We start from the raw sequence: 27,858 nt of genomic DNA, 5'->3' as shown, positions 1-27,858 counted from the left end.
TGAATTAATGCAGGGATACTTTTGCATAAAGTTTCTTAACCTAGCTTTGAAAAGGTGCTGTTTAGGTATTAGGAATATGTTTAATAGTAGGTTTACTGTTTTAAATAAGATGCTATTGTTATAAATTACTGTGCAGTGCTCGCTAGAATGTACATGCACTACAGCTGGTTTCTGTCTTAATTCTGAACTCTGGCCACGTGTAAAGTTACACCATAAGAGTGACTGATGATGATGTCTTGCGACAGTGGTAACAGGCTCTGCCAATCAATTGCCATTGCATGTTAGAAAGGAGTAAAAAGACCCTTAAAAGGAGCCCACCCTATATCCAGATGGCCTCAGATTCAGTCGTACTTATGTCCACAGAAAAGGTTTGAAGCAGATTACATGAACTTACCAAATAAAAAAACTCAGAGACAGTCACTGATCAAAATTAGCTCAAAATTCTATTTAAGGATACATAGACTGTTGTATAGCAAACAATATATAAATATGTAATTTGTTATTACCAGTCCCAGATTATTGGGCATGTATCAATCCCTTTCTAAACAGCAGCAGCAGTGGCAAATTGAAGTAGAGAGAAGATTTCAGCAGTTCAGATGATTTATGTACAAAGTAACTGCCTTTCTCCTACTTCCTAAATTCCAGGATATGATTGTAAAATGTTTGTTTTACTATTTTAAATATCAAAAAACAGTTTTGTAGGAAAACAGAAGGCAAAAAATGGAAGTCAAGGTGAATAACTTTATTGATTTAGGTGGCTTCTGACTGCAAGTTGTTTAGAACTCGACAACAACAATGGAGTTAAAATGATAGAAGAATTGCAGCAGAGTCGGAAAGAAGTTGAAGGATCAGACTTAATAGCTGGCCATGGTTTGCTGAATCCAGTCATTGAAGATGCAGACCTGTGAATGGAAACAGATCAAGGTTTGTTATTGAAAAGAGGATGATGGGATGATGAACGTTCTACAATGAGAACTTAGTTTAAGAGAGCTGTTTACATTCAAGAAATTATTTAGCTTTACCTTGGTATAGACACCGGGGTGGTCCCTCTCAGCACATCCATAGCCCCAGGACACAATACCCTGCAGCTCACCGTTGCACACAACAGGACCACCAGAGTCACCCTGAAAATAAAAGTAAAGAAAACAAAGATGGATGTCAAGAAATAATTATTTAAATCTAATTAAATATAAATTAAATGTGTTGTTGTCATTGTGGGATACGTCCACTCTTGTGGCATTTTAAGAAAGCTTTACTATTCGAGAAGGGGACAGTTGCAGGTTTGACTTATTACATACCTGGCAAGAGTCCTTGCCTCCCTCCAGGTATCCAGCGCAGAACATGGAGTCAGTGATCATGCCAGGGTAGGAGTTATTACAGTCACTGTAGGACAGGATGGGGATGTTCAGGCACTGCAGCCTGTCCCGATCAGCAGCTGCAATGTTTGAAACAGAGTATGGATGAACAACGATTCATGCTGATGGAACCAAATGTCATGAAACATTTTTAACTTTAAACTGCTAACGTGCAGAAGTTACTCACTAGAGCTCATGGTGTTGCCCCATCCAGAGACTGTGCACATGGTGCCAGCAGGAGCACAGCTCCTGGGCAGAGCCACAGGCTGCACATAACTGTTGAGGGAGGCAGGCTGGCTCAGCTGGATCAGCATGATGTCATTGTCAATATTCCAGGAATCATACTGTGGATGGCGGATGACACGGGAGGAGTCGATGAACTGCTCAGTTCCCTCATTGACCGAAATGTCGTGCTCTCCCAGACGCACCTGGATACGACTGAAAACATTTGAAAAACAGAAAGAATAGATTCAAACACTCAGAAACTACCAACAAATATTAATTGTGGATCACTCACTTAAATAAGATTTAAAATCTTACTGAAATATACTTACGACTCGTAGCAGTGAGCAGCAGACACAATCCAGTTCTGATTGATCAGGGAGCCACCACAGAAGTGATAGCCAGAGTTCAGAGACACCTGATGGGGTTCAGAGTAAGGTGTGCACTCAAACCCTCCGACGATCTTGTCGTCATCCAGGGCAACTGAAAACACAAGTGTAAACAAACTGTTTACTCCTACACTTTTACATCAGGAGTGAAACATCTATGCTGTTTGATTTCCAGCCCAAAGTACATTGTATTTGATTAGAATCATTGTGAAGCTGCAGCCATGAGCAGCTAAAGTTATGTTGGATGAAGTTTTAGTCTAATAAGAAAAACATCTGCCAGTCAGAGAGGAAGACAATCTGCTCAGATAAAACTTCACACTCACAAGCAGCTCCAATGAGCAGAACAAAGATCAGAGACCTCATGGTTGCTGAGTGATTCTGGAGATGAGAGGACTTCACCTGGAGCTCTCATTTATATCCACAGGAGAGCTGCCCAGCTCTCTGAGCACTCCTATTGGTCAGCAAAGAGCCAATCTCTTGTGTGGCTCGTTGGGGTTGGTGATTTGTTTGAATAGAGATGGCTTATTTTTTTAGAAATATCTTGATATAAATCATGCACATAAATAGATTACTCTTTTGTATCATTGTATTAATCTATATTTTAATTGCTAGTAACTTATTACAATTTTTTTTGTAATACTGGGAAAAGTTAATTTCAATCCTGCCAATATTTGATGACAGTAATGAGCAGAATAGTGAAAAGGGATGGCTTTCTTTTTAGCAAATGAGGAAAATTTCATAGGAATGTTTGAAAATAGGATTATTTTATTTCTTAAATAGTTTTTTGTGGTTGTTTCTGTAGCCTCGCAGACCTGAACTGTTTCACTTCAATAAGCACTTAAGGGTCACTTTTTCCCTATGCCCAGACTTTTATGCACTGACAGTGGAGCATGATATAATAACAAATCCTAGTGGTTTTAATATCTCCAACAGAACTCTTTCAAAGGATTCCTTTGTATATGCAACCATTTTCATGCATAAGCTCTCATAAAATACAAATTTAAATGTATATTTTCATAAAACAATAGACTAATAAGTCAGCCCCTATTGTTTGAAATTAGTGTGTCTCTGGTCAGACTTCGACAAAGGTAAATATAATCTCTATATTTAGATATCTGGAACACACTATCTCACATCTGTGTGTTTCACAGCACTTGAAAACTAAATTCACACTGGACATTGAAGTGCTGTGAGCAGCAAATTAAAAACCTTCTTACCTAAAGTAGGATTTCTTACAGTAAATCTGTGAAGGGGGCGATCGTGGCTCAAGAGTTGGCAGTTCGTCTTGTTATCAGAAGGTTGCTGGTTCGAGCCCCGGCTCCGACAGTCTCGGTCGCTGGGCAAGACACTTCACCCGTTGCCTGGTGGTGGTCAGAGGCCCCGGTGGCGCCAGTGTCCAGCAGCCTCCCCTCTGTCAGTGCGTCCCAGGGCAGCTGTGTAGCTTGCCATCACCTGTGTGTGTGGATGACTGAATGTAGTGTAAAGTGCTTTGGGGTCTATCGGGACTAAGTAAAGCGCTATACAAATACAGGCCATTTAGGAGTGGAGGAAGTGGTTGTCCTGTGGCGGTTTTCATTCTGATTTTGTATTCATCATATTTTTTTGTTGTTCTAGAGTTTTTCTGGCCCTCCTGTGTTTACATTTATGTGATATCTCTTGTGTTTTGTCAGTTTTGTCTTTTGCCTGTTACGTCGATGTGTCTCAGTGTCAGTCTCAGTCTTAGGTTCCTGTTTTATTTTGATAGTCTCTTGTCCTGTGTGTGTTGTGTTCAGTTTTGCGTCCCTCGTGCGCCTAAATTGATTCTGTTGACCCTGCTGCTTGTTTTCCCCACCTGTGTCTCTTTCCCTGATTGCCTCAAGTTGGTGGGTAACAGACGTCTCTGAAAACGTTGGAGCACTTTTGCAAATGTGTGATATCTTGATAAATCCCACAGATATTTGAAGTTTACACAGCTACATCCTCGCCTGATAATATCTTAAAAGTTTATAAGAGTAATAAGAGTAGTATTAAATCTAAGTTGCTGCTGCCATTGTTGAAAATTGGAATTAGCTGTGCCATGCTATGAATTCTGGGATAGGCTGAGCCACGAAGGATACACCCAATCCATCCTTCAAATCTGGGGAAATAAAGGACGCATTTGTCAGCTGCATTTGGAGGAGTCTTCGAATTTGGGCAGCCTTTGTCATGTCGCTGTGTGACGTAATCGGCCTCAGGAGGATGCAGCCTCTGAATTTGGACACAGCTTTTGCATTCCAAGCAAAGGGGAACTTTTGTTAATGCACAATTTCCTGGTATAGATTAAACTGCTGCTCACATCAGAGCAACAATCAGAAGAAAGCCTGTTGCTAGGACTGATCAAAGGCAAAGTTCATTTTGAAAGGACTACCTGACAGAAGCCTTGATAAAAGCGTGGGTTTGTGCAAACTGTGTAAAAAGGAGTTTGCATACCACCGAAGCACTTCAACCTTATGGTACCATCTAAATACAAAACAGCAAGGACCGAAACAGTTGGAGCTGTTAGCACTATGAGTCTCAGTCCGAGTACCAAAAAAGGTGTCGGCAGCCCAAACTTGATGAAATGACTGACTTCTGATCTCCAAAAGTTGATTCTTTTCATCTGGACGTAGCGTTTTGTGGGAGAAACGTTTCGTCACTCATCCGAGTGACTTCTTCCGTCTCAGCTGACTGCAGGTTTCCCCAATCTTATAAACACTACATTTGCATAATGACTGAAACCAGCCCACTGAGGGAACAATGAGCTGGGAGGTCAGTTCCTTCATCATAATTATGCAAATTCTCATGACCATTGGTCAACAACCACTGACCAAAACCCACTGATCAATGGCCATGAGTACCATTCACAGAGAGTTGGGGAATGGCTGCAATCACAGCATTGTAAGATGGCAATTTACTTTCCTGGATGATTGAGAATGCATCAAGACTGACTTCAGGGCAAAATTAGTAAGTCAACATCAGACAAACTTACTCTTGCAAAATGGATTGCTCTGGACTGTAGACCACTATTGGTAGTAGAAGATAGGGGGTTAGACAATGTGCTACAGTTAGTGTCAGGTGATCCAACTTTTCAACTGCTGTGCTGAACGACTATTTCAAGTAAAATTCAACAGCTTGAAAAGCAAGCAAAATTAGATGCATTACAGACAGCCCTGCTAATATGGAGGAACTGCACCAGCAGCAAACAAGACTGGGGCAACACAAAGAGCCACTCATACAGGATGTTTCCACATGATGGAATTCAACGCTGGATATGGTTTCTTGTCTACTAAAGAATCAAGAGGCTGTCTCGCTGCTTTAGACAAAAAAAAGCACAAGTTAGTCATTTTAACTCCATCAGAGCTGGTAAAACTCCAAAAGCTGGTGACTGTCCTTGCAGCCAAATAAAGCTATTTTTTAACTTTGTTAGTGTTTCTTCAAAAAGCTCTATAGTTGACAGTTACTGTGTAGATGAATAATTACTTTCTTGAACTGTCTACTACAGGTTTGTGACTGAGCTTCTTGGAGGTGAGACATATGTCTTAGGTTTAGTAGTTTTAACTGCTTTCTGCCATCTGCATCACACCATGGAGGCCTCTGATGATGACTCAAACTACTTGGTGAAATTTAAGACTGCCTTCACAAAGGACCTATCCCAACGTGTAACTACACTCAACCATCAGTGGCTCAAGATAGCTACTGTGCTTGACCCAGGCTTTAAGGATTTAAAGTGTCTTGCAAGGGGAGAGCGAGAAGAGGTTTGGACCAGCCTTGAGGTCCTGCTGCAGGAACAGTGTAAAGATGCCAGCACAAAGGAGCCAGCAAAGGCAAAGAGCCTCCACCTCTCTTCATTGTCTTCAGACTCTGGGGCAAATTTTCTTGAGCAATTAAATGCGATTCATCGAGACTAATAAATTAAAAAGCTTCTAAGTAATCAGATTAATTTTATTCTGATTACTTAGAAGTAATCAGATTAAAATACAACAAAACATACAAAATATGTTTGGGATCTTATGCCTGGCAGGTGTGTTCACCTGTCACAGAGTAAAGAGTTGTTATACAGCTTTACAGAGAACGGTAGGAATAATTTCCCAAAGTGTTCTTTATGGCAGTGAGGTTGAATCAGTCTGATGGAGAAGGAGATCTGCCACCTCAGAAGTGTGAAATGGAGTGAGTGGAATGGGTTTTCCATGATGGAGGCCAGTTTGTTCAGTGTCCGCCTGTCCCTCACTGACTCAAAGACCTCCAAATTCTGACCAATGATGCTTCCAGCCTTGCGGATTAGTTTGTTGATCCTGCTGGCATCTCTGGCACTGATTTATCTTCTTTTTTTTTTTGTCAAACAATTTGCAGATAATCAGGTAAAACTAATGAAGGTCAAGGTGTATAACGTTCTGTGTGTGCCTTACATTTATATGTACAATACTGTGAATGACTGTCTGCTACATCTTAAATAGCTGTTGGCTATCGTGTCTATGTTAGTTCTTTATTGATCAAATGTATATATTGTAAAACAAATGAAAAAACAGTACTCAGTTTGTGTGATTTTATTGATTTAGTTGACTGCATGTTATTCAGAACTCTACAGAAGAGCAGAGTTAAACTGGTTAAAAAAAATGCAGCCAAGCAGAGTGGTGATCGAAGGATCAGACTTAATAGCTGGCCATGGTTTGCTGAATCCAGTCGTTGAAGATGCAGACCTGTGAATGGAGACAGATTGAGATTTGTTAATGTAGACAGGATGATGAAGTTTAACTGAAGCCACACAATGTGAATTGAATATGACATAACTGTTTAAATTAAAGAAAGCATATAGTTTTACCTTGGTATAGACACCGGGGTGGTCCCTCTCAGCACATCCATAGCCCCAGGACACAATACCCTGCAGCTCACCGTTGCACACAACAGGACCACCAGAGTCACCCTGAAAATAAAAGTAAAGAAAACAAAGATGGATGTCAAGAAATTATTATTTAAATCTAATTAAATATAAATTAAATGTGTTGTTGTCATTGTGGGATACGTCCACTCTTGTGGCATTTTAAGAAAGCTTTACTATTCGAGAAGGGGACAGTTGCAGGTTTGACTTATTACATACCTGGCAAGAGTCCTTGCCTCCCTCCAGGTATCCAGCGCAGAACATGGAGTCAGTGATCATGCCAGGGTAGGAGTTATTACAGTCACTGTAGGACAGGATGGGGATGTTCAGGCACTGCAGCCTGTCCTGATCAGCAGCTGCAATGTTTGAAACAGCGTATGGATGAACAACGATTCATGCTGATGGAACCAAATGTCATGAAACATTTTTAACTTTAAACTGCTAACGTGCAGAAGCCATCTCTATGCAATTACATTTTAACAAATGATTGGTCTACTTGGCTGGTGTTATTTGTCTTTTCTCAGCCCTTTCAGGTGTATCTGTACTTCTGTCTTGACTCAGTGGTGAATGGGTCTAGTTCAGTCCAGCTAACCCTTTTAAAATCAGCCTGCAAACTCTTGGGTTAATAATGCTCTGATAGTTTATCAGGCACAACAATGCCTAAAAGTTATCTAGATATGAATAGTTTCGTAACATTCATCAGTTTACACAGTTTACATGCACACACGCAACAACAGTATAACAATGCTTTTTAACCAAGCAAACAAAAACATATAGAGAAGGTGTTTTTTTAAAAAGGACCCCAGTTGTAGGTGAGGTAGCGGCGGTGTTAAGCGGAACTATCTTCTCGCAATTTCGCAACCCAGTCGGACGTATTAGCCGACGTACCACCAATGTCAACTCTTGCACATATATCGTTGATATATGTGACCTCCGGAATATTTCTAACATTTAGGTAACCTGCTCTATTTTGTGTATAAACAGTGGTTTAGGTAGATTATATTCTAAACGTTTCTTTGCTTTTTGAGTTTTATTTTGTCTGACGCGGGCTCTCGTAGGCGAAGCTATCCGACAAAATGCGCCTCACGTTGCAAATGTTGATCTCCCACGGCCGGATGGCCCGGAGGATGGGTTTGGGCCCGCGGTCCAGGATCGACATGCTGCGCAACATTTTGACAGGACTGGTCCGACACGAGAGGATAGAAACCACGCTGGCCCGAGCAGATGAAGTCCGCTTCTACGCCGAAAAGGTGACCATGTGAGGAACCAGTATGCTTAGAAACGGTGAAATCTAACAGTATCTGAGTAGTTCTAACTAGCCAAATTCAATATGAGTAATTATTAATAACATTATTGTTTAATCTGCGGGGATGCCTTTCTAATAAGGCCAGTACAGTTATTAGGTAGAAACACGTGGACTCGCATCTTAAGAGGATTGTTACACCCACAGCAGCTCACTAATGTTACTAACATAACAATTAATATAAACAACGTTTTAATCAATCAGTTCATATTGGCCAGTGCAACACTCGGGTCACTCTCCGGTCAGCTGAAACAGACACGTTCTTCCAACCAATCAATGAATTGAACGCTTGCTGGTTTTCACAGCTCATTGTTTCCACTGCAGATTGTGAAAATACACATTCATTCATTCATAAGCCTGCACCGTCTGACTGAGATCTGAGCCGTATAGGCTGTATATAGACAATATTAAAGGAGTTTTATAAGTAATTTATATATTAAATAAGTGACCTTTTTTGTAAGCAAAAAAGTAATTTCTGTACTATTGTACCTACTATCAAAACAGTACTTCTTGGCTGCTTAAAATATTTATAATACCACTGCTATGTTATGTTTTGACTGCAATTTCTGCAGCTTTCTTGGCCATTTTGCCAAAACTGATTGTAGCTTTTACCTTTCCACTTCTTTCTGGCTCCAAATGTCTTGATATGATTTGTGAGAATACCCCACCCACCCCCCAGAATAACAAAAAGAGTATAAAAAATACTTCCACAGCAAGAGCAGGTAGCGGATCACTGGTGCTGTGGAATATTGACTAACAGGTGTATCCACTCCCAAAGGGACACATATTAGTGTTTCTGCACACGCCTGCCCTACAGCAGCATGGGATGAGGTGTGCACATGCCTCTCAAAACATCTGTTCCCCACTATGGTTAGGGTTAGGCTTTCTCATGTCGCACCTTCCACTGGATTAGAGAGATGTCTCTAACTGCCTTTTATCTTATAGGGATCCTTTATTTGCGTTGAACACGAATAGTGTTTAGTGAGTCCTGGTGTGTAGTTTAAATTGGGTTTAGGTGTGTGTGAAGCACACTCAAGTTTCATCATATTGCGGTGGAGAACCCCTGTGTGGGAAATTTGTGCATATAGTATGTCACTGAGCAGTTTGCGGCTTAAAAGTTTTTCATTATTCAGTTGATAGGAACTGGTTATGCATATTAATATGTGTGCATGTCTGCACTGTGTAGACTCCTACTGAGTGTTATTAGAAGGAAGTTGAAATAGTTTTGCTCATCCCTGTTTAGAAGTTGTCTTTCATATAAAAATAACCCTTTATTGCATTAAAATTGTTCTAACTCTAAAACTTTGCCTTATTCAGTATGCAGACATCTGTGAATATGTAAATTGGTCTTCGCCACACGCCTTGGCTCCGCACTCACAAAATTGCTCGCTACGTAAAACTGAGTGTTTTAGAGGATCCTGACAAAATATACAGAGCCTGTACCACACTGAGAATTAGCAAGTTTCAGCTATTAAAGTGAATCAACAAAACATGTTAATACAAATATAACAATTAAATAGATTAACACTTGTAAGAAAGGTTTGTTTTTTCCCCTCTCTCAGGGCAACATCACAAGTTGTCAAGTCAAATTAATCATCACTTCTTTGCTCTGTTTTCACGTGGATCAGTGTAAGACACGGATGAGATGACGAAACTCACGCAACTGTAAATGACAGAAAAAGCAGCAGATTCTCACACTTAACTGAAACAAAACGAGGACATGCAGATAACATGAGCCCTGCCCTAATATTCGGTATATGTGTGAAATCCTGACTGCCTGAATTTGTGATTTTCATTTTAATTAGCATGCTGCAATAGTAGCTGTTTTTGTTTTGTTTTTTTAAATTTGTTTTATTTGTTCATGACTTGTCTTCTAGCATATTAAAAAAACATGGTTCAAACTTCTTAACAAGGTTTGAAAGCCTTATATTTTTTGAAAGAGGTCTTTAATTCATTTTCTTTGACATGCGTCTGACTTTCGATGTTTTCTTTTATCTTTTCTTTTTTCCCTCTAGCTGGTAGACTATGCCAAAAAGGGAGACACTGATGAGAAGGCGATGAAAATGGCCAGTTTTTGGCTGACGGTATGTGTCTGCAGCTCTTCTTCACTTTGTAAAGATAATAACCGTGTAGCTCTGAATATAAAACAGTTGATGTGAAGCTTATTTTAAGTATGCTTCTTCTCTTCAGGAGAAGGATCTGGTCCCAAAGCTCTTCAAGGTCCTGGCTCCACGGTTTGAGAACCACTCAAACAGCTACACACGGCTGGCACGCATCCCCAACAGACAGAACCTGGACAGAGCTAAGATGGCTGTTCTGGAGTACAAAGGCAACCCTTTCCCACCCCTTTATCCTGCAAAAAAGGAAAATGAACTGACTCTTATCAACCAGCTCCTCAAAGGCTACAGAGAGGACAGGGCACAACAGTTAGACACAAAGCCGTAGTTGCCACCATGGAGATGGATCAAAGATTGCTGAAGGGTGATGGTGGGGTACTGAAATGCTCCTGAAGAGCCACTTGCATATTCTGCAGACTGTGGCTTAAAGACACTGATGCAGTTCTTTACCAAAAGAAGCCGCAGCTCTGTAAAGTATTTCTGATTGTGTATTAATAAATATTCTTTCTTAAGATAAGCAAGAAATGTTTGGTTTTCCTTTGATTGTTAATGAATCCAGATTCATGCTGTTGAGCATTCATAAATAGGTTCACAAATAAACTGCTTTTCCTGTGTGGTGATTGTGGTTATAATTTTAAAAGAGTCAAAGTAATGATCAAAATTGTGCTACTCTACAACTGCATATTCCATATCTCCTGTTTATAACAGCATGACTCTTATAAATTTTTTTGTTTTCAAGCACAAGCAATGTTACTATTATTTTTGGACATGTCATCAATTTTCTGAAGGCGTTACAGGATGCATAGCGCTCCTTGTGACATATACACCAATCAACCACAACATTAAAACCTCCTGAATTACATTACACAGCTCTCCTCAAGCTGGCGAAATAGCTCTGACCTGCTGGGGCATGGGACCTCTGGGAGAGTTCTGTGGTGAATGGCAGTAGATGATTGTGAGTCCTGTGGGTTGCACAGTGGAGCCTCCGTGGAATGGGATTTGTAATGGCGCATTCCACGGATGTTCGATTGGACTGGGATCTGGGGAGTTTGGAGGCTGGGTCAACCCCTTGAACTCTTTGTCAAGTCCCCTGAGCTGTTGCACTTTTTGCGGTGTGCCAGAGCTCATTGTCCTGCTTGGTATGGGCACTGCAGCGTTAGGGTATGCTTGTCCTGCAGTACTGTTTAGGTGTGCGATGCATGTTAAAGTAACCCCATGAACAGCAGCAATCAGTTTACCAGTAGTACAGTGCACTGTAACCAGGTGAGTAATGTAATTTACATATGACTGGTTTTAACCCTGTAAAGCCTGAGCAATTAAATAATTGCCAGAAAATTCAGAGTGTTGACTGTTGAGTGTTAACAAAAAACAAATTAAAACTAGCAATTTACATATATGAGTTTTAATATATATACTTGTTGCTACATCTGTTATTTTTGCGCAGTTTATGTTTTTCAGGATAAGGATTGCAGTGATGATGTAAAAGTCTCTAAACTTCAAATATAATACACGTGGCAGGGTTATACAGGGTTGCTTTCATGTGCAAATTGGTGTAATTCCAGTTTAAAGGAGGACTTCTGGACAGTACGTTGTCTCTAAGTTCTCTTCACTAATCGTTTTCCAGTCTTGTAGTTAATGTCAGTATAGACAAGGTTGAAGTAGTGATTCAGCCACCTGAGTCACGTCTATTGACATGCAACAGCACAGACAATGGTAGACACGCCATAAATAAAATTAGTCAACAGCGGAACTAACACAAGGAATTATGGACATGTTCAAATTTCATTTATATAAAGCACAACTGTACAATCACTACCCATCTTGTTAGGTACACCTGTTCAGCGACTCACTGTTGCAAATATCTAATCAGATAATCTGTGGCAGAAGCTCAATTCATTCATGGCAGATGGGCTGGTCAGTATTTCAGAAACTGCTGATCTACTCTGATTTTCCTGGACCACCATGATCAGAACAACTCTGAATGCACAACATGTTGAACCTTGAAGCAGATGGACTATAGCAGCAGAAGTTCACACTAGGTGCACTGCTGTCAGAAACAGGAAGCCAAGGCTACAATTTGCACAGACTCACAAAAAAATGAGTAACAAAAGATTTCCTGGTCTTGATTTCTGTTGCAACATTTTGATGGGAACGTCAGAATTTGGCACAAACAGTGTAATTTACATGTCACAATCTGAGTATTGTTGCTCACCCTTTATGAGCACGATGTACCCGTCTGCTGGTGGATGCTTCCAGCAGGTTAGCATCACAGTGCATTTCCTCAAACTGGTTTCTTGAAAATAGAAATTAGTTCACTGCACTCAAATTGCCTGAACAGTCACCAGACCTCAATCCAACAGAGCATCTTTGGGTTCTTCAGGAACTCTGTGATATTATGTCAATAAGGACCAAATCTCTCAGGATTGTGTCAAGCACCTTGTTAGATCCATGTCACAATAAATTAATGGAGTTCTGAAGACAAAACAGGGTCCAAAATGATAACTAGTAAAATGTACCTAATAAAGTGGCAGCCAATCTCACATCTAAGACCTAAATTTACAAAATAATGGCCTACATCTTCCCTCCACCATCCTGTTATTAGTGCCTTTGCATATACACTACTTCATACTGACAAATCCCTAATACAATGTGTCACATGTCACTTTTTCTGGGAACAATAACAGCGGTGATTCATGTGCTCAAATTGTCAGTTTATTGCTTACTAGACTATAAAAGTGCACCTTTTGGTATACAGTGTTTATCATCTAGGGAGCAGTGAATGACTCAGTGTGGAAGCACACGTGTAACTAATAACATTAGCCATGGCTCCAGCAATAGCTGTGTATTTTTAAACTAAAGAAAAAAACAAATTCATCCATCCTCTTATCCAATTCAGGATCACAGCTGGGCTGGACAGGCTGCCAGTCTATTGCAGAGCTAACACATAGAGACAGATAACCACTCATTCTCGGTTTAGATTCACCGGTTACTCTAACATGCAAACTCCACAGAAAAAAGGCCCCAGCCTGGCTTTAAACCAGGCACCTTCTTGCTGGGAAGCAACATTGCTTTATATCACACTGCTCATTACCAAGCATTATATTTTTTCATTTTTTTCTCTGAAGACTGTTACATTAGTCATAATGAAAGCTTGTGTCTCTACCTGAAACTCAAACACTGGCATTTTGTTGTGGCTCTGTACTTCAGGGGTCACCAAACAGGATATTGGCAGTGACTGCGAAACAATTAGGCTAGCCTACATCAGATTGTGAGCAGGCTGGAGTCTGTCCCTGTGGTGTTTTACTTTAATGGACTTGTAATGAGAACAGATTCTAAATTTGATTTACAAATATTAGATTTACTCCTTTGGACACGTGCCCTTGTCCTAACTGGATCGTAACACAGGAGCCATATAACACAAAGCCAGGCAAAGCCTCTAATAAAACCAAAGATTTTTTTTATTATTTTGGCAAAAAGTGTATATGTACAGCTTCTTTAGAATTATTATTTGACACCATTAAAATGCATTTGACGGTGCTTTAATGATGTGCTCTTAACCAGATCACTCTGAGTAGCCTAAAAGCTGTGCTGTTTTCTGTCATGCATACACAATCTCTTTTCTTTGCGCTCTGTCCCCAGTTCTTTGTGTCATTTCTGTAATTAAAAGTCATTATAAACAAGGTTGAAGCAGGGATACACAATTCAGTAGGTATATTGAGTCACCCAGTTTCTAATCTGTCAAGTCATGGCAACCATAACAATGGTCAACAGATGACGAAATGGCAGACATGCCAAATACAAATCAGAAACATAATCAGAAATAACAGCTAATACTCCAATTCAAGTATCATTCAGCTGCACAGACTAAGTTACACCTCTGATTACATTACAAGGTACACACCACAGTCCTAACGTTGCCTAAACTCCATTACAGAAAGATTGCCAGTGACACATCTGTGGATAATTAGCAGAGCCACAGATTTTATAAGCCAGAAATGAATGAAAGGTCGAGATAAAAAAAAACACTGAATTTGTCAAGTGTACTCAGTCTCAATGACACCCTTACATAAATCTTACCAGCATGTGAGACTCAGTGTTGTGTTACACTGACTAAGCATGAAACGTTAACTTCAAACGTTTGGACAGTTGATGGCGTTTTTGGACTGTATTTACAGGTGTATGCATCTGGAATAGTACTCGATGTTGTAGGAATACAGGTTTCAAAGCAGTCTTATAAGGTGACATCATCACGAATAAACAGACTAAGACCAGGAACATTAAAGTGCTCCATGCAGGACAGACGAAATGTACACGGTATCTGTTTCACAGTTCATCTACAAGTTTTTTTTTGTTGTTTTTTCTTGTTATAGCTCAATATTAGGGGATACAAAACTAGTAATATTTGTTCAGCTTCTCACACTGGGTAAATTATTCAGGCGCGAGAACCCGACAAATATAATATTCGTGTTTCAGGATTGAGACAGAGGTGAGAATGAAGTTACTTGTATTCTATAAAAAAAGGCAGCCTCCAGCTTTTAAGTCATGGATGTGTCAGATGTAAGGAAGCCAAAGAGAGGCAAAAAGAAAAATTGACAAAAGGTATACTAGAGTAATTCCAGTAACTTGAAAATCACCCCTGTCCTTGTGCTGTATTGCATCAGTACATTCACCAACGTCTACATACACAGAAATGACTTTTTTTTTTAAACAGGCATATTCTGTACTCTAGTGAAAATTCAACCAAAGAAAAAAAAACAAAAAAACAATATAACATTTGTTTTATATTGTGTCTCAAACAGCGCAAGACGCTTTTGACTGGAGTAACAACAGAGTTTATCCAGTCGAAATATACTGAAGCTTATTGTATGCATTTACAAAATGAAAGAGTTCAATACACACAATATGCAAATATTGTGTGGTCATGTTGAGTACATATAATCAGACAGGAAATACAATACAAACATGCGTGTTTTTACAAGCACTGTACCTAGGAGTGCCCACAGTAAACGTGACATTTACAGTTACACATCAGCATATCAATCCAGTATAGCCAGCTGCAATGAAGGCATATAAGAATATAAATAAACCGAACAGATTTCGTATAGAGTAAATGTATCTAAGCTTTATCAAACAGTGTCAAAAATTAAAAAAAAAATCCTTTTTTAGATTAACCCAGAACATGTAATGGCATGATGTTTCTCTATGGTCACAGCACCAACTACAATTTAATGATGTGGAAAAAACAAAAATAAATCTTTCCTTCTTTAAAAAAAAATAAAAAATTATGTAGATTGGTAGCACTCACCGGGTTTAGCTATTTACAAACTCTTTCAGGCACACCATCAATGCCTCATGAATTTTTGAATGAAAACTATTTCAAGAATTTTGTTCATTTCCGCTTTGTGCACAGCTATCATTTTTTGCTCTGGCTACATCCACTTTGTCATCTTTCTCCCTGTGTGCCTTTTACTGGTCAACATCAAATATTTATTGCTTCTTTATTCTTTAACAAGCTCTGCACTTGTGCCTCAGCCATTTCTCCTCACTCCTCCATTCTGATCGTTTCCATTCAAAGGTGAAAAGCGACCGTTTAGGGATTCACTTTTCTGATGATCTCTTCTTCGTCCTTCCAAACATTTTCATTTCTTTTTTTTTTCGGCTGACCTTTTCTGTCATAAGTGTAATACTTTGAATTCCACTATATTTCTTAAGTTATTGTCACTATTTCTATTTTTATTGTCATTCTGTCCTTGCTTTCATGCTCCCCCCCGCCCTACTGCCCAACTTCCTCTGTCCTGCCTTTCTCTCCATCTCATGCCTTTGTTCCAAATCCTGCTCCTCCTCCACTCTGCATGGTGAAATACTCTGTAAAGGACGGAAGCCGGGGTGGGAGTGGGGGTGATCGTGTGGCCGGGCGCGGGGGTATTGGAGGCGGAGGTGAGGGCAATATCGACGTTAAGTCTGCAGCAGTGGTGACGATCTTCTGTTCGCTATTTCTCTGCACATCTGGCCCTTTACGGGCCACTGTCTCCTCCACCGTCTTTACCGGTTCCTGGAAAAAAGAAGAAGAGAGTTTCACATTTGTCATGGTCTGATCCTCTACATAGGCTGTCTTGACCATAAATTAGGACTTTGCAGACACCAATCAGTAAACCAACTATGGCAGCAAATGCCCGAGATACTTTGAGGGAAATTAAACATATACAGGTTTACCTGACTGGAACAGTGGCCTTTAATGACTACCAATAACAGAATGATAACACCAGAAGACACAGAAATATCTTTAGTCTTTAGTCTGACCTAGTATTTCTTCTTGAAGAAGAAAGAACACCAGTGGAAAACAAAAAGGTATAAAATGTGTTTTGGAAAGCGTGTGTAACACCTTGTGCTCTCTGAATATCTACCAGGTCTCTAGGCCTCTGATGGAAGTGTAATTGTTCACAGTAACTACAGCTATTGGGCTCTGGCTCACAGGCCAGTGCAGCCCACGGTGATGAATGCCCCAGATCTACCCAACCATCTTCCTGCTTAGTGGGCCTGACAGGTGCCTGAGGGGGCAGAATACCTCCTCAGTTACTCCAGAAAGCATGAATCCTAATAGAGGTGTCTGTAGTACACAGGTATGGAGATAAAACTGGAAAGCACAGGAGAAATAGTGGTCCAGTGGATGAAATGCAAGTGGGACCACACTCAAAATGTGTCTTGACTGCAATGCCAGATTATCTAGTTGGTTTAGATTGCTGGTGCTGAAGGAAAGAAAAGTCTCCATGCTCTAATTGAAGCTGAAACTTTCAGATACCATCCATCACAAGAAACCAGTGAAGGGCTTGAGAAGAGTCCCTTACAACAGCCTGAGTGACGCGGCATCGATCAAATATCAACCAAAGACTGGAAACTTGGCTGGTTTCCACTAACAAATCAGGCCTGCCAGAGAAGTCCAAGGTCTGGATATACCAACCTAGAGTTTGTTCATGGCACTCATCTATCAGGTCTCAACTTTCACAGTCAAGGGCTTCAAGAGGAGGAATTATTCTAAGAAAATTGCTACTCAACTTGAAACCTGAACACCACAACCTCGTAGGGGCAGAAAAACAAGTTTGTAGATATGTTGCACCACCTAAATGTCAGGGGCTTGATGTTTGTTTGTTTTTTTGGGAGGGGGGGGGGGGGGGGGGGGGGGGGGTTGTAAATGCATCTGACTAAAAAATACTTCTGGTCAAATCAGGTCAAAGTTCCTATTTAATTATTATTTCACTGTGCTAAAGTGTTTTAATATCAGTCTGTGTTCACTGCACTCGCCTGTCACATTTAGGAAGCTATGAAAGTTTCTGGGAAGAAGTAATCCCTGTAAACATTTTCCCTTAGTTACTTTATTATTAAGCTAATGGAATTTTTTAGGGTGAGGCAATGAGGTAATTTCACTTTTCACAGAAATGTGCACATTTGAAAAGGATTAGGAAACAACTGATCCAGTTATATTCTATATAGTATAAATTCAAATATACATAAACACTTGCAGTTTACACTTACTGATTGGATGGAGAAAAGTTCGGTGAAGTTGGGTTGCGAGTCTCCCAGGAAGGAGCTATTTCCATAGGCATGATGAGGAAAACTCTCCGCCCCCTCACCGCCTTTCGGACTGGACAGCAGAATCCCGATTTGGGATGTCCGTACATGATATGGGAAGTTCTTATTGGCAGCTGAAGGCCGTGTGATAACCTAAAAGGCAAACAGATTAGAAAATGACACAGATGTGCATATAAAATAAACACACATATACATATAGACGCAGTTTAAAATCAGGGTATATAATAGCTTTCACGCATCCAGATCCAAGCGAGAAGAGGAAAGTGCGAGGAATGTAGTGAGCAGGCATGCGAACGGAAATTTGCCTGAGCCGGGCTCATTACTAAATAATAACGTGTCGAAGGTGAGAAAAAGGAAGATAATGATGTGTGTAAAAGACAACCAGCATGAGGAAGTTAAGTAAGAAATAATGTATGACTGACAACGGAAAAAGTGACTTAAATAATATGAACTCGTCTGCATGCGAGTGGGCGATCGATACGAACAAGAAAGACGATGTGAGCGTAGAGATGGATCCCGAGCTGAATGCCGTTGACGATCTTCTCCCGAGCCCAACGAGGAATCCCAAAGTTGGCAATCAGAGCCATAACAGGGACAGCAAAAAACCTGAGGAGGAAAAGTGAACACATTTAGACATAAAGACCCCCAAAAAACTACAAGAATGTGGTCTGATGGTGGGAGAGATTAAAAGATTTAAAGCATATAGAGAGATAAAGATGGAAAGAGCAGAGATGTGGATAATGAGGCGGGGGATTGTGGTTGCAATGAGGGAGAAATACATAGATAATATTAGTCTTTGTAATCTACTCTTCATTTCAAGCCTCTGCTGTTATATATAAGTGGGTGACGGCTAGAGATACTAAGCAGTGTAATTTCAAGATTTTTTTTTCTCAGGATTGTGTAGAAGTATGTAGCTGATCCAGTACAAAGCACTGAATATCTGGCACACATATAAAGAAGCATAAATTATTCTAATAGAAGATATCTCACCAACTCAGAAAAACACACAGTATTGTTTAGCAATCATGCAGTCAGAAACAATGATACACTGCAACCGTGTGAGGTAAAAGTGTTTGGCCGCACACTACTGCAGAGAAGATGTGTAAACACCTTTTTATTCCCAGATAGCTCAAACATGAGCTTTCTCATGCACTTTTTTCCCACAGAACAGCATAAATTATTCAAATCGAGAGTCCTCAAGCAGAGAAATGTGTATTTTTTTTATACTTGTGCAATCAAAACCCCAGTACCATCTCTGGTGCTATTAAGCGCAGAGAGCAGTGCAGGTCTCACCATAGTGTGTATGTGGTGAAGAAAGGGACGTAGAAGGGCTGCTTCTCGGGGTAGTGCTTCAGGGAGACCAGCACGGCATAGCAGAACCACACATACGCAACCAGCTGCAGGCCCATGAGTCCGTATCCTGCAGGGCTGTCGTAGGCGTACAGCACTTCACCTGGGTCAAAGAACTGGCAGGAGGAAATGATGCCAAAATTACCACGCACACATTAAAACAAGTACAAAATATTTTACACAAAAGGAGGGAAGAAGCTTTATACTGAAGCTGGTGCTTTAATTACTAAGATGGATAGCTCATGGTTCAGCAGATCCACTGTGATGACAGAGGCAAAGCTCTGCTTGTAGCATTCAGTGTGAGTCTTTGACACCGATACTTCACAACTAGGTCACTGGTATTTGTGTGCACGGCTTTGTATGTGTGTATTTGGGGCATGTGCTTGAATCTGCTGATACTAGATTGCATTTCACAGTCCAGTGACAGGATAGCATGGGCCATCCAGGGTTACTCATACTGCATAATGCATAGATCTGAGTAGTTTGTGTGGACCTGCTTGAAACCTCCCCAGCACACCAGAGAGTCACAAAGTATTTTAATTCTGTATTGCAATATCTAAAAGGGTACACAATTTTTGTATAAATTTAAGAATGAGAAAAGAAGATGCAAAGATGTAGATTTGAACCTGCAGGGACACGTGTGGTTGTGCTGTGGATGAATTTTGTGAACAGGTTTTCCACAACAGCTTGAAGTTGTCTGTCTATGATTTAAGGGTGAAAAGGAAATTCAGGCAGAACTTAACTATGACAAAATCCCACTTTTACAGCCACGAGTTTGCTCTTAAAGCACAAATAAAATTTGAAGTACAAACACTTTTGATACTTCCTCCTGAATCGCCAGTAGGAATGATTAGAAATAATTCAACATTGTTTTCACTCATTCAGACACTTGGAAAGAGTCACACTAAATGCTTTCACACATTCAGATATGGTAATAGACAGCTATAACACTTAGAACACAGCCCTGCTTTGATTTCAGAGGGCCTGGCAGATTCCTGACTGCAACCCAAGAAACAGTGTACAAGTTTTCCTTTCAGTTCCAATTGTAACCTAGTTAAGCTTATTTTTAGCAGGAGCTCCCTGGAGTTTTGAGCTCTTTAATAGCAGCGACCATATAAGAGGGCAGGCACCAGAGAAATTATACTGCCTCAGATCCACATATTGTATTGTGAGAGTTATCAGTGAGCTTCCACTACACTGTGCCAAATGTATCACCACCGTGCTGTCCTCAAACACTGTAATCCACCGTCCCTGCATTTACCATGTTTACATGTCACGTTGCTGCAGGCTTTACAGTATGCAGAGATGTATGCAACGAGTCTGTTATTAATTCATAAGCTCATCGAAGCTGGAACCTAGAGAGGCATAAGAATTAATGAGTGGAGGCTGATTACAAAGTCTAACGTCCCTGTCAAGGAAAACTCTAAAGGTTCTTGATCATAAGGAACCATAAATGTTGTGGTTGCACTTGGGAACTGTCTGGTTGTTTCTGTCAAGATAGAAAATTTGTAACTCATCAATGAATTTCAGCATTTTGTTTTTACAATCAACTTGATGCATTTTCATAATTAGTAATGTATCAATGTAATGAATAACTTGACAGGAAAACCCATTACGCCCCACGCTGATCTATGGGCCCAACTCTTCTATGAATATTTATGAGATTATTAAAAAAGCCAAAGACAGCAATAACACAAGTGCAGATGCTGTGTCGAGTTTAGGTGTGTGAGAAATCTTGTACCCAATCATCCCGGATATAATTCAGACGCTATTTTCATGTCACACCTGAAGGGCAAAGGGATCGGAAAGTTTTCGTATTTGAACTGAAAGCTTTGATCGCCACCGTTCACAGGACTGGCACTAAAGGATATTTTCAGTCTTGATTATTCTTTCAGTTATTCCCCCATTGAAGCAATCAATCTTGCTTTAATTAATATATCCGTACAAAAGACAACTATTTCATTCTATCCACTGAAGACTTCAAAACCAAAGCATTATAAAAAGCATGAAATTCACACATTTGACAAGGTGAAACCAGAAAATGCTTGGTATTAAATCATTATTAGCATAATTATTAATTCATTTTGACTCTGGAGCTATAGTTGAATTAGCAAATTAATCAATATTCAATTAATTTAGAACAATTTTCTATCCATCCATACATTTTCCTTCAACTTTCTCCAATTCGGGGTCTCCCGGGGCCTGAAGTTTATCCCAGATGTCAGAGTGAGAGGCAAAGTACAGCCTCAACAGGTGCCCAGTCTATCACAGGGCCTGACCACAATTTTGATAATTAATATTTATCTATTCAGTCACCACATAGTAAACAGACTGTGCAAAAAAATGAATATAAGATCCCCACCTATATAACAAATCGTGACCGAACAGGCTCAGGCTTAAGTAAATAACATCAACAATATTCTCACACGTAGCCCTCAAATATGTATTTGTATAGCAATCTTTTGAAAACTAAAAATGAATCACACATGTTTATGGTCATACTGTATCAGCATCATTAACAATTAAGATTATTTTTTTCATTACTGAGCATTTTACAGCTTCACAGGGGTGAAGATGTGCTAATGTTTAGCAGGATTAAGATTTCGCTTACTATCTTAGTTAAATGTCCTAGTCTGCTCAAACTAATTGGCGATTAAAACAAGAACACAGCTGATGCTCCAGTACAGTTTCGCAGGCATTTTGTTACCAAAGAATTATTGGACAAATTAAAACAATAAGAACTTCAGAGTTATGCCAGTCGACTGCATGGCGTTCAAATTTTGCCAACAATCCACACTATAGCTGCCAAGCTACTTCCCTGCACACCTACTCACATTATCACAAGCCTGTCAATCTTACATAGTGGAAAAAGTCAGCATGATTATTTCTGGGCACAGTAACTGGCTCTAAAAGTATGATGCTATACTGCTGGCTAGAAATATATGTATAGATAAAATCGATATTAAAAATAAACTTCCAGTCCCTTCCAGCAGTGTTGGTGATTGTGTAAACAGTACCTCCGCCTCATAGATGAAGAGGATGACGTAGGTGATTGTGTAAACCGTCATGTAGATGCTCAGTTTCACAGACCCACTGTGACTGATCCTCGCCCTGTGATATGCAAGGATAAACACAGGGTCAGAGGTTGCACACAAGTTGGAGGAAGATAAGAAGAAAATACAATGACACACTTTAAGAGACACAAAGGAAAGCTAAGATACAAAACACACACACACACACACACAGACGCACGCACACACACACACACACACAGAAAGACACAAAATCCTGCATTTGCTTCTTTACACTCAAGCAGACAGCTTAATCAAAAAACAGCTATTCAGAACTACACAGCACAAAGATATGTGAGCATTAAACTCTCTGCTATTTATATATTTAAAACAGCTGCAGGCTTATGGATGGAGCAAAAACAGAAATTAATGCTTCTCTATTTGTAGCTGTCAACAAATAAGCATTTCAGCGTTAAGCCTTCATCAGCATTTCAAAGATCTTTTTGCACAGCTAATTCATCATTACGCTCAACCAAAAAAGAAAAGAAAAAAGAAATCAAAGTTGTTGAGTAGTTATCTGCAAATTGTCAACTAGTTAAACGCTGCAGATAAATAGCTCTGCCTCATGCTTAGCCGTGAAGCAGTTCGTTTTATTCACTGGGGTTTTAAGAGAGTTTAATACGTCTAGAAATCTTCTGAACCCAGAGGAGGATCTAATCCTAGAGTCAAAAAAGCCAGCTTAAAAATTTTGCAAGCTAAGTTTTTGCTGTGAGTTCTGTATGAAAAAAGAGATTTAGTTTGTGCCAAGCCAAAGCAAAACCAATCTTCAAACTTTGACACATGTTTAGATGATGACTTGCCAGAAAAATAAAATCAAGATTCTAAAAAATACCTTATAAACAGAGGTGATTTGTAAAAAAGCAAGATCGTATAGCTGCATGACTTTTTCTTCGCACATAAAGCTAACTCAGAAACTGATGTCAAATTAAAAACTGGCACGTTTCTCCCGTTTGATAACTGGAGTTTGAATCCAGCATTCGAAAACAGGCAAGACCAATGACAGTTGGATGAGCAGGGCATTTGTCCAGTCATGTGGAAGATGGATAAATGCTGACATTCCAGTGAAGAAAAGCACTCTTAAATAATCCATTGTGCTGTCTAACTGCCTGTCCCAAGCAAATGTCTGCTAACTCTTGCCAGAAACTAGTGAGCAAACAAAAAACCTGTCAGCCGGCTCTGCGAGCCAAAGGTAATGCTTCAGCATCAGAAAGTTCACACCATAACATCATTTATCCATGACATCCCTTCACACACATCAGGCGCTCGCCCACATTATTAGACGCAGCATCCTAACTGACTTTTTGACTCCTGTCACCCGGCATCATCAAGTCATCATGGTGACGGTAAGTGCTGACAGTGAGTGACATTCTCAGCATAAAAATACCTACAAAATGTGACAGGCTTGTATAAACAGACACACACGCGCACAACACTGCAGTGTAGTGAGATAATACATGTACACACAGACAAAGCGCCCACCTGGTGACAGTGAAACCTTTGCCCAACAATATGAGCATCAGAAGGAACACCAAGAAACTGACGGAGAACAGTAATTTCCCTGGAGATGGTCACAGAGGTGGAGGGAGAGACAGAAAATGAGAGAGAGGAGACAGAAGGGGTAATTAGGTTGTGGTTTCCGAATCTGAGATATCAGAGGGGAACGATAAAATCAGGTCACCGCACACAGTCACATACAATCACACCCAATCCAGCCCGTGCACGCTGAACCACCTATTACATTTCTTCAGCTGCACACGCACCCATCAGCATCCTATCATTCATTCTGCTCAGGCAGTGAGCGATTTTCCAGTGCAGAGTTAGTGTCAGTCATTGAGTCAGTGATCGATGCAGGAGAGGAACTCACCAAGTATTTTGAGGCTGCCATTGCCAACTCCTTCTCTAGCATACAGGCCCCAGTAGACACAATGGAACAGCAGGCTGAGCACTGCCAAGTGGAAAGGATGCAGGGAGGAGAGAAATTTAAAAAAAAAAAAAACACCAGAAGGAAGAAAAGAGGGAAAAGAGATGGGTGAGCAGGCGTTACAGAAGAGGAGAAAAGGCATTAAGAGGAAGAGATGTGGGAGTTAAGAAAATACACAGAACAAAGGTGACAGGCAGATGATAATGAGGGAGGAGAGAAGGGAAGCAAGACAGAAAAAAAGAAGGAATTTATAAAAGGAGCAAAATCCTTGAGAGAAGTGGGAGGAGTGGGTGAAAGCGAATTCAGGGGTGGCACGAGAATCGAGAAGGGATTTAGACAGAGGACAAGCAGGCAAGAAAGAAGAAAGTGAGATAAGGGGGTGAAGAAAAAGAAGAGGACAGGATGAGGAGAGCGGGGAGGGGGTTCATCAGTAACAGCATGCTCCACTAAACACTGTAACACAGGGCGACTGTTTGCAGTAGGTCCTATTCAGAGGCTAATAAGTGCGATAATATCTGTGCTCTTGAAGTGGGGATTAAGGTGTGAGATGCTGCAACCGTGCAAGAGGCTCAGTCATCTTGAGTGTGTGTGTTCTGTCAGTGTGCGTGTCTGTTCAGGACAGAAGCTCTCACCTTCCACACCTGCTGCCGTCATAAACATTTTGTAGGTTGTGTGAAGAAGCTGTCTTCCCTTCAGATTGTCTACAGGTAAAAAAATAAATAAATAAATAAAATAACAAGAGATAAAGGTGACAGAGGTGTGTGTGCTGGGGGAAAGATAAAAAGGATGAGGATACACTGACAGATGGCGAAGGAGAGCAGGAGAGGTACAGAGACTGGGAGGCAGAAGAAAAGAGCAAGAACAAGGGAACGGGCCAGATAAATGGGCGGGAGCGATCATTAGTATGCATCCATCTCATGATGCACATCTCCAGATGACGCCTTATACATCTTCTCTGTTCACGGCACATAATCCGAGAGGAAATATTCTTAATGCGTATTTAAGCAGCCTATTTTACTACCAAAACACTCCGGCAAACAGCAGTGGCCTAGGGGGAAAATTTATAGAGAGAAGAAGGGTCATAAACGATCACACTCTTTTAGCTCTCCTGTATTACAGCAGGCTTAGCCAGCCAAGTGTTGCTGAATCCTCCTGGGAATTTTGCGGGTGCTCTAATGATATTTTTTAAAGAGACAAAAACTTCCAAAAAATTTCATATTCATTTACAGCCCTTTGAAGCTTTTGCAAACACTGTTGTTGCGCTTTCCCCCCCTCTCTGCGAGTGCGCGTCTCTCGAGTTTTCTGTTCCTGTTTTTTAAAACAGAGACACGTTGCTGTAGTATGTATAGAATGTGGTGATAATAAAGCAAGGCCTCCCCTAAAGAACAAAGCCTTAATCTCAATGACAGGACATGCTGCTCCAAAATCTCCATGTGTGGTTCAGTATTAATGCTGCATACAGATGTGCAAGTTACCCATCCCACGTTTCCTTTTTACCCTCATCGTCTTTTGGACTGTGTGCTGTTAACAAGTGCCCTCTCCTCTGTACTCTAACGGACAAAGCGTCCATGAATTCTAAAAAGATATTACATTTTTGATTATTCAGACTTGAGAACAGTTTCCATTTCTCCTCAGTCAGCCTTTAATGAGCTGAGCCCAGAGAAGCTAAGGCATTTCTGGATCTTGTTTACAAGTGCTTTTTTCCTGCGTAGTAGTATTGCAACTTGCATTTTATGGATGCAGCAACAAACAGTGCTCAGAAGTGTTTCTGAGAGCATGCAGTGATTTCCACTAGAGACTCAAGTGGAGCAGGGGGATTAATCCAAAGAGAACTGAAACCGACAGTCAGAACCTCTAATCGACGTAATCTTGCCCACGTTGGTTATTTCTGAGTTTGTTTCGTTTTTCTTGTTGCTTTTTTCGAACTCTGTTAATACTCCAGCCGGTATTTACAGTCCCCTTTAAAACAGTACTCAGAGCGTTGTCACGTGAGCCCGCCCCGTCCAGCCTGCGCCATGGTAACATCATGGAGGAAAAACTCAAACACCGAGCCCACTGTGCAACTCGAGCAGCTTGTGCCAAATAAAAAAATCTACATCTGTTGTTTGGACACATTTTTGGCTTTAGTAAAGGCAACATCAAAAGAGGAAGAAAAAAAACTGCAGGAAAAATAGTTTCAGCGACCAAAGGTAAAACAGCCAATCTGTTACAACAGTGTGTGTATGTGTAGATTCGACTAAGGTTTTTTTTTTAAGACATTACACAACTTTTCGAAGTATTTTTTACCCTGTTTCAATTTTTTGAAGTTTATTTCTGTCAACAAATTTCAGATAGGACTACATACTTAAAAACACACATATTTACCCATTTCAAAATTTGAGATCTTTTCTTTTTCTTGTTCTTTTTTGTTGTCATTTTTAGTCAAATAAAGGGTGAAATCCTTGCGTTCTGTTTGGTTATATGGCTTTTCTTCTATGTTCATAAGGACAATGACACAATTTTGTGTCTCTATACTAAAAATTACATATAGAATTGACTGCAATTGCTAAACAGTTAATGCATTACTTTTGTTAAAATCCTTGTATTAAAGCTAAAAGTCAATTCAGCCACATCTTGACTGTTTAATTTAAAATCCTCTGAAGATTTTCAGAATGAAGTCAATCTCAAGACCCAGCGTCAGTAAGGACCCCAATAAAGATGTCAGAAAAAGCATTCACATGGGAAAAACCAAACAAAACACATGCATCAGTTTGTTCACAGCTGGACAAAAAGTGAGAGTTAACAGCGCTAACAGAAAAATCTCACCAGAACTTAATTTAGTAGGCAGACTTAAAAATATAAATCTGACTCTCAGTGCTGTGAAAGATTGTGCGATTCAACCTTCCATTCTTAATCTGAAGCGTGCCTCATTGGGTCCAAAGATCATTAAATGGATGCTTAATTGTGATCGTCTAGAGAAGCAAACTACAGATTAGGTGCAATACAAGTGATTCTGCCCCCTTGCCAGTTTATAAAAAGGAAGATATGCATATGATAGCACAGAAACGCCCGACGTGAAGAAAGCAGGGGATTTTGCCAGGAGCTGTTGTTCTCAGTTGCTTCAGGGTTATTTCAGCTTTGACCTTTACGTGACAAACTCGCTTCAGTAACCTTAAGGCTGCAGCTACCTTCTCCACTCAACCGTTCACCTTTACTTGAAAACCAAGGCTCGCTATCACCGTCTCCTCTTTCCTGCTTCCCTGATGCTCGTGTTCAGTCTCAGCCCAAAATGAAAACGGCACAGGCTCCACCTTTACTTATCTGAACAAACACGAGAACTTACTCCCATCCCATCAAGAAACCATGTAGATTTTATAATAGATCTGACACAAAAATTGCATTTCTGGGGGGCTTTGAATTCCTATTACATTAAAAGAGTGAAATAAAAGGCAGTACTTACAAGCAAAGTAGCAGGAGAGAAGGAACACCATGGAGAAGATGATCAGGAACGTGATGTCTGTTTCCAAGATGCCTGTGAAAGGAGGAAGAAAAATTCAAGAAAACTTGTGATAAAAGGAGAACATTTGAGGAGAAAGAACGAAATAGAAATATGAAAGAAGGCAAATGTACAAGATACACAGTGGGTTTAGATACAAAGGAAGAAGGAGTAAATAAGGTGTACAAAGTGTTC

General features: G+C 40.3%; 4 protein-coding genes across 4 annotated transcripts in view; 1 reads left to right on the top strand and 3 right to left on the bottom strand.

Moving 5' to 3' along the window:
• Window positions 1-854: 854 nt before the first annotated feature.
• Window positions 855-2,365, bottom strand: LOC308405980 (trypsin-2; the record flags this gene model as incomplete). Its single annotated transcript, XM_080896795.1, has 6 exons — window positions 2,290-2,365; window positions 1,910-2,060; window positions 1,543-1,793; window positions 1,299-1,435; window positions 1,023-1,124; window positions 855-902 (listed from the first exon to the last, which is right to left on the bottom strand). The coding sequence occupies exons 1-6, from the start codon at window positions 2,327-2,329 to the stop codon at window positions 855-857; spliced, it is 729 nt and encodes a 242-aa protein (XP_080752921.1). The 5' UTR covers window positions 2,330-2,365.
• Window positions 2,366-6,581: 4,216 nt separating this feature from the next.
• On the bottom strand, window positions 6,582-7,298 carry LOC308406035 (trypsin-1-like; the record flags this gene model as incomplete). The annotated part of the gene is made up of 4 exons (XM_080896841.1): window positions 6,582-6,660; window positions 6,783-6,884; window positions 7,059-7,195; window positions 7,286-7,298. The coding sequence occupies 4 exons, from the start codon at window positions 7,296-7,298 to the stop codon at window positions 6,613-6,615; spliced, it is 300 nt and encodes a 99-aa protein (XP_080752967.1). The 3' UTR covers window positions 6,582-6,612.
• Window positions 7,299-7,712: 414 nt separating this feature from the next.
• Window positions 7,713-10,879, top strand: mrpl17 (mitochondrial ribosomal protein L17). Its single transcript, XM_080897008.1, has 3 exons — window positions 7,713-8,089; window positions 10,158-10,226; window positions 10,333-10,879. The coding sequence occupies exons 1-3, from the start codon at window positions 7,916-7,918 to the stop codon at window positions 10,585-10,587; spliced, it is 498 nt and encodes a 165-aa protein (XP_080753134.1). The 5' UTR covers window positions 7,713-7,915; the 3' UTR covers window positions 10,588-10,879.
• Window positions 10,880-11,789: 910 nt separating this feature from the next.
• The window catches only part of tmem145 (transmembrane protein 145), a 48,944-nt gene continuing 32,875 nt past the window's right edge, over window positions 11,790-27,858 (bottom strand). Inside the window, exons 7-15 of the mRNA XM_080895518.1 lie at window positions 27,628-27,699; window positions 24,821-24,889; window positions 24,132-24,212; window positions 23,747-23,825; window positions 22,214-22,307; window positions 19,140-19,312; window positions 18,332-18,452; window positions 17,790-17,978; window positions 11,790-16,311 (exon numbers count right to left, since the gene is read on the bottom strand). Of these exons, the coding sequence (XP_080751644.1) occupies window positions 16,072-16,311; window positions 17,790-17,978; window positions 18,332-18,452; window positions 19,140-19,312; window positions 22,214-22,307; window positions 23,747-23,825; window positions 24,132-24,212; window positions 24,821-24,889; window positions 27,628-27,699 (1,118 nt within the window). The 3' untranslated portion in view covers window positions 11,790-16,071. The remainder of the gene's footprint in view (window positions 16,312-17,789; window positions 17,979-18,331; window positions 18,453-19,139; window positions 19,313-22,213; window positions 22,308-23,746; window positions 23,826-24,131; window positions 24,213-24,820; window positions 24,890-27,627; window positions 27,700-27,858) is intronic.

The sequence above is a fragment of the Rhamphochromis sp. 'chilingali' genome (genome assembly GCF_963969265.1).
Source record: "Rhamphochromis sp. 'chilingali' genome assembly, chromosome: 11".
In the NCBI taxonomy this organism is placed as follows: domain Eukaryota; kingdom Metazoa; phylum Chordata; class Actinopteri; order Cichliformes; family Cichlidae; genus Rhamphochromis; species Rhamphochromis sp. 'chilingali'.
Note: the sequence above shows the minus strand (reverse complement) of the source record. Positions and strands in the feature narration are given on the sequence as shown.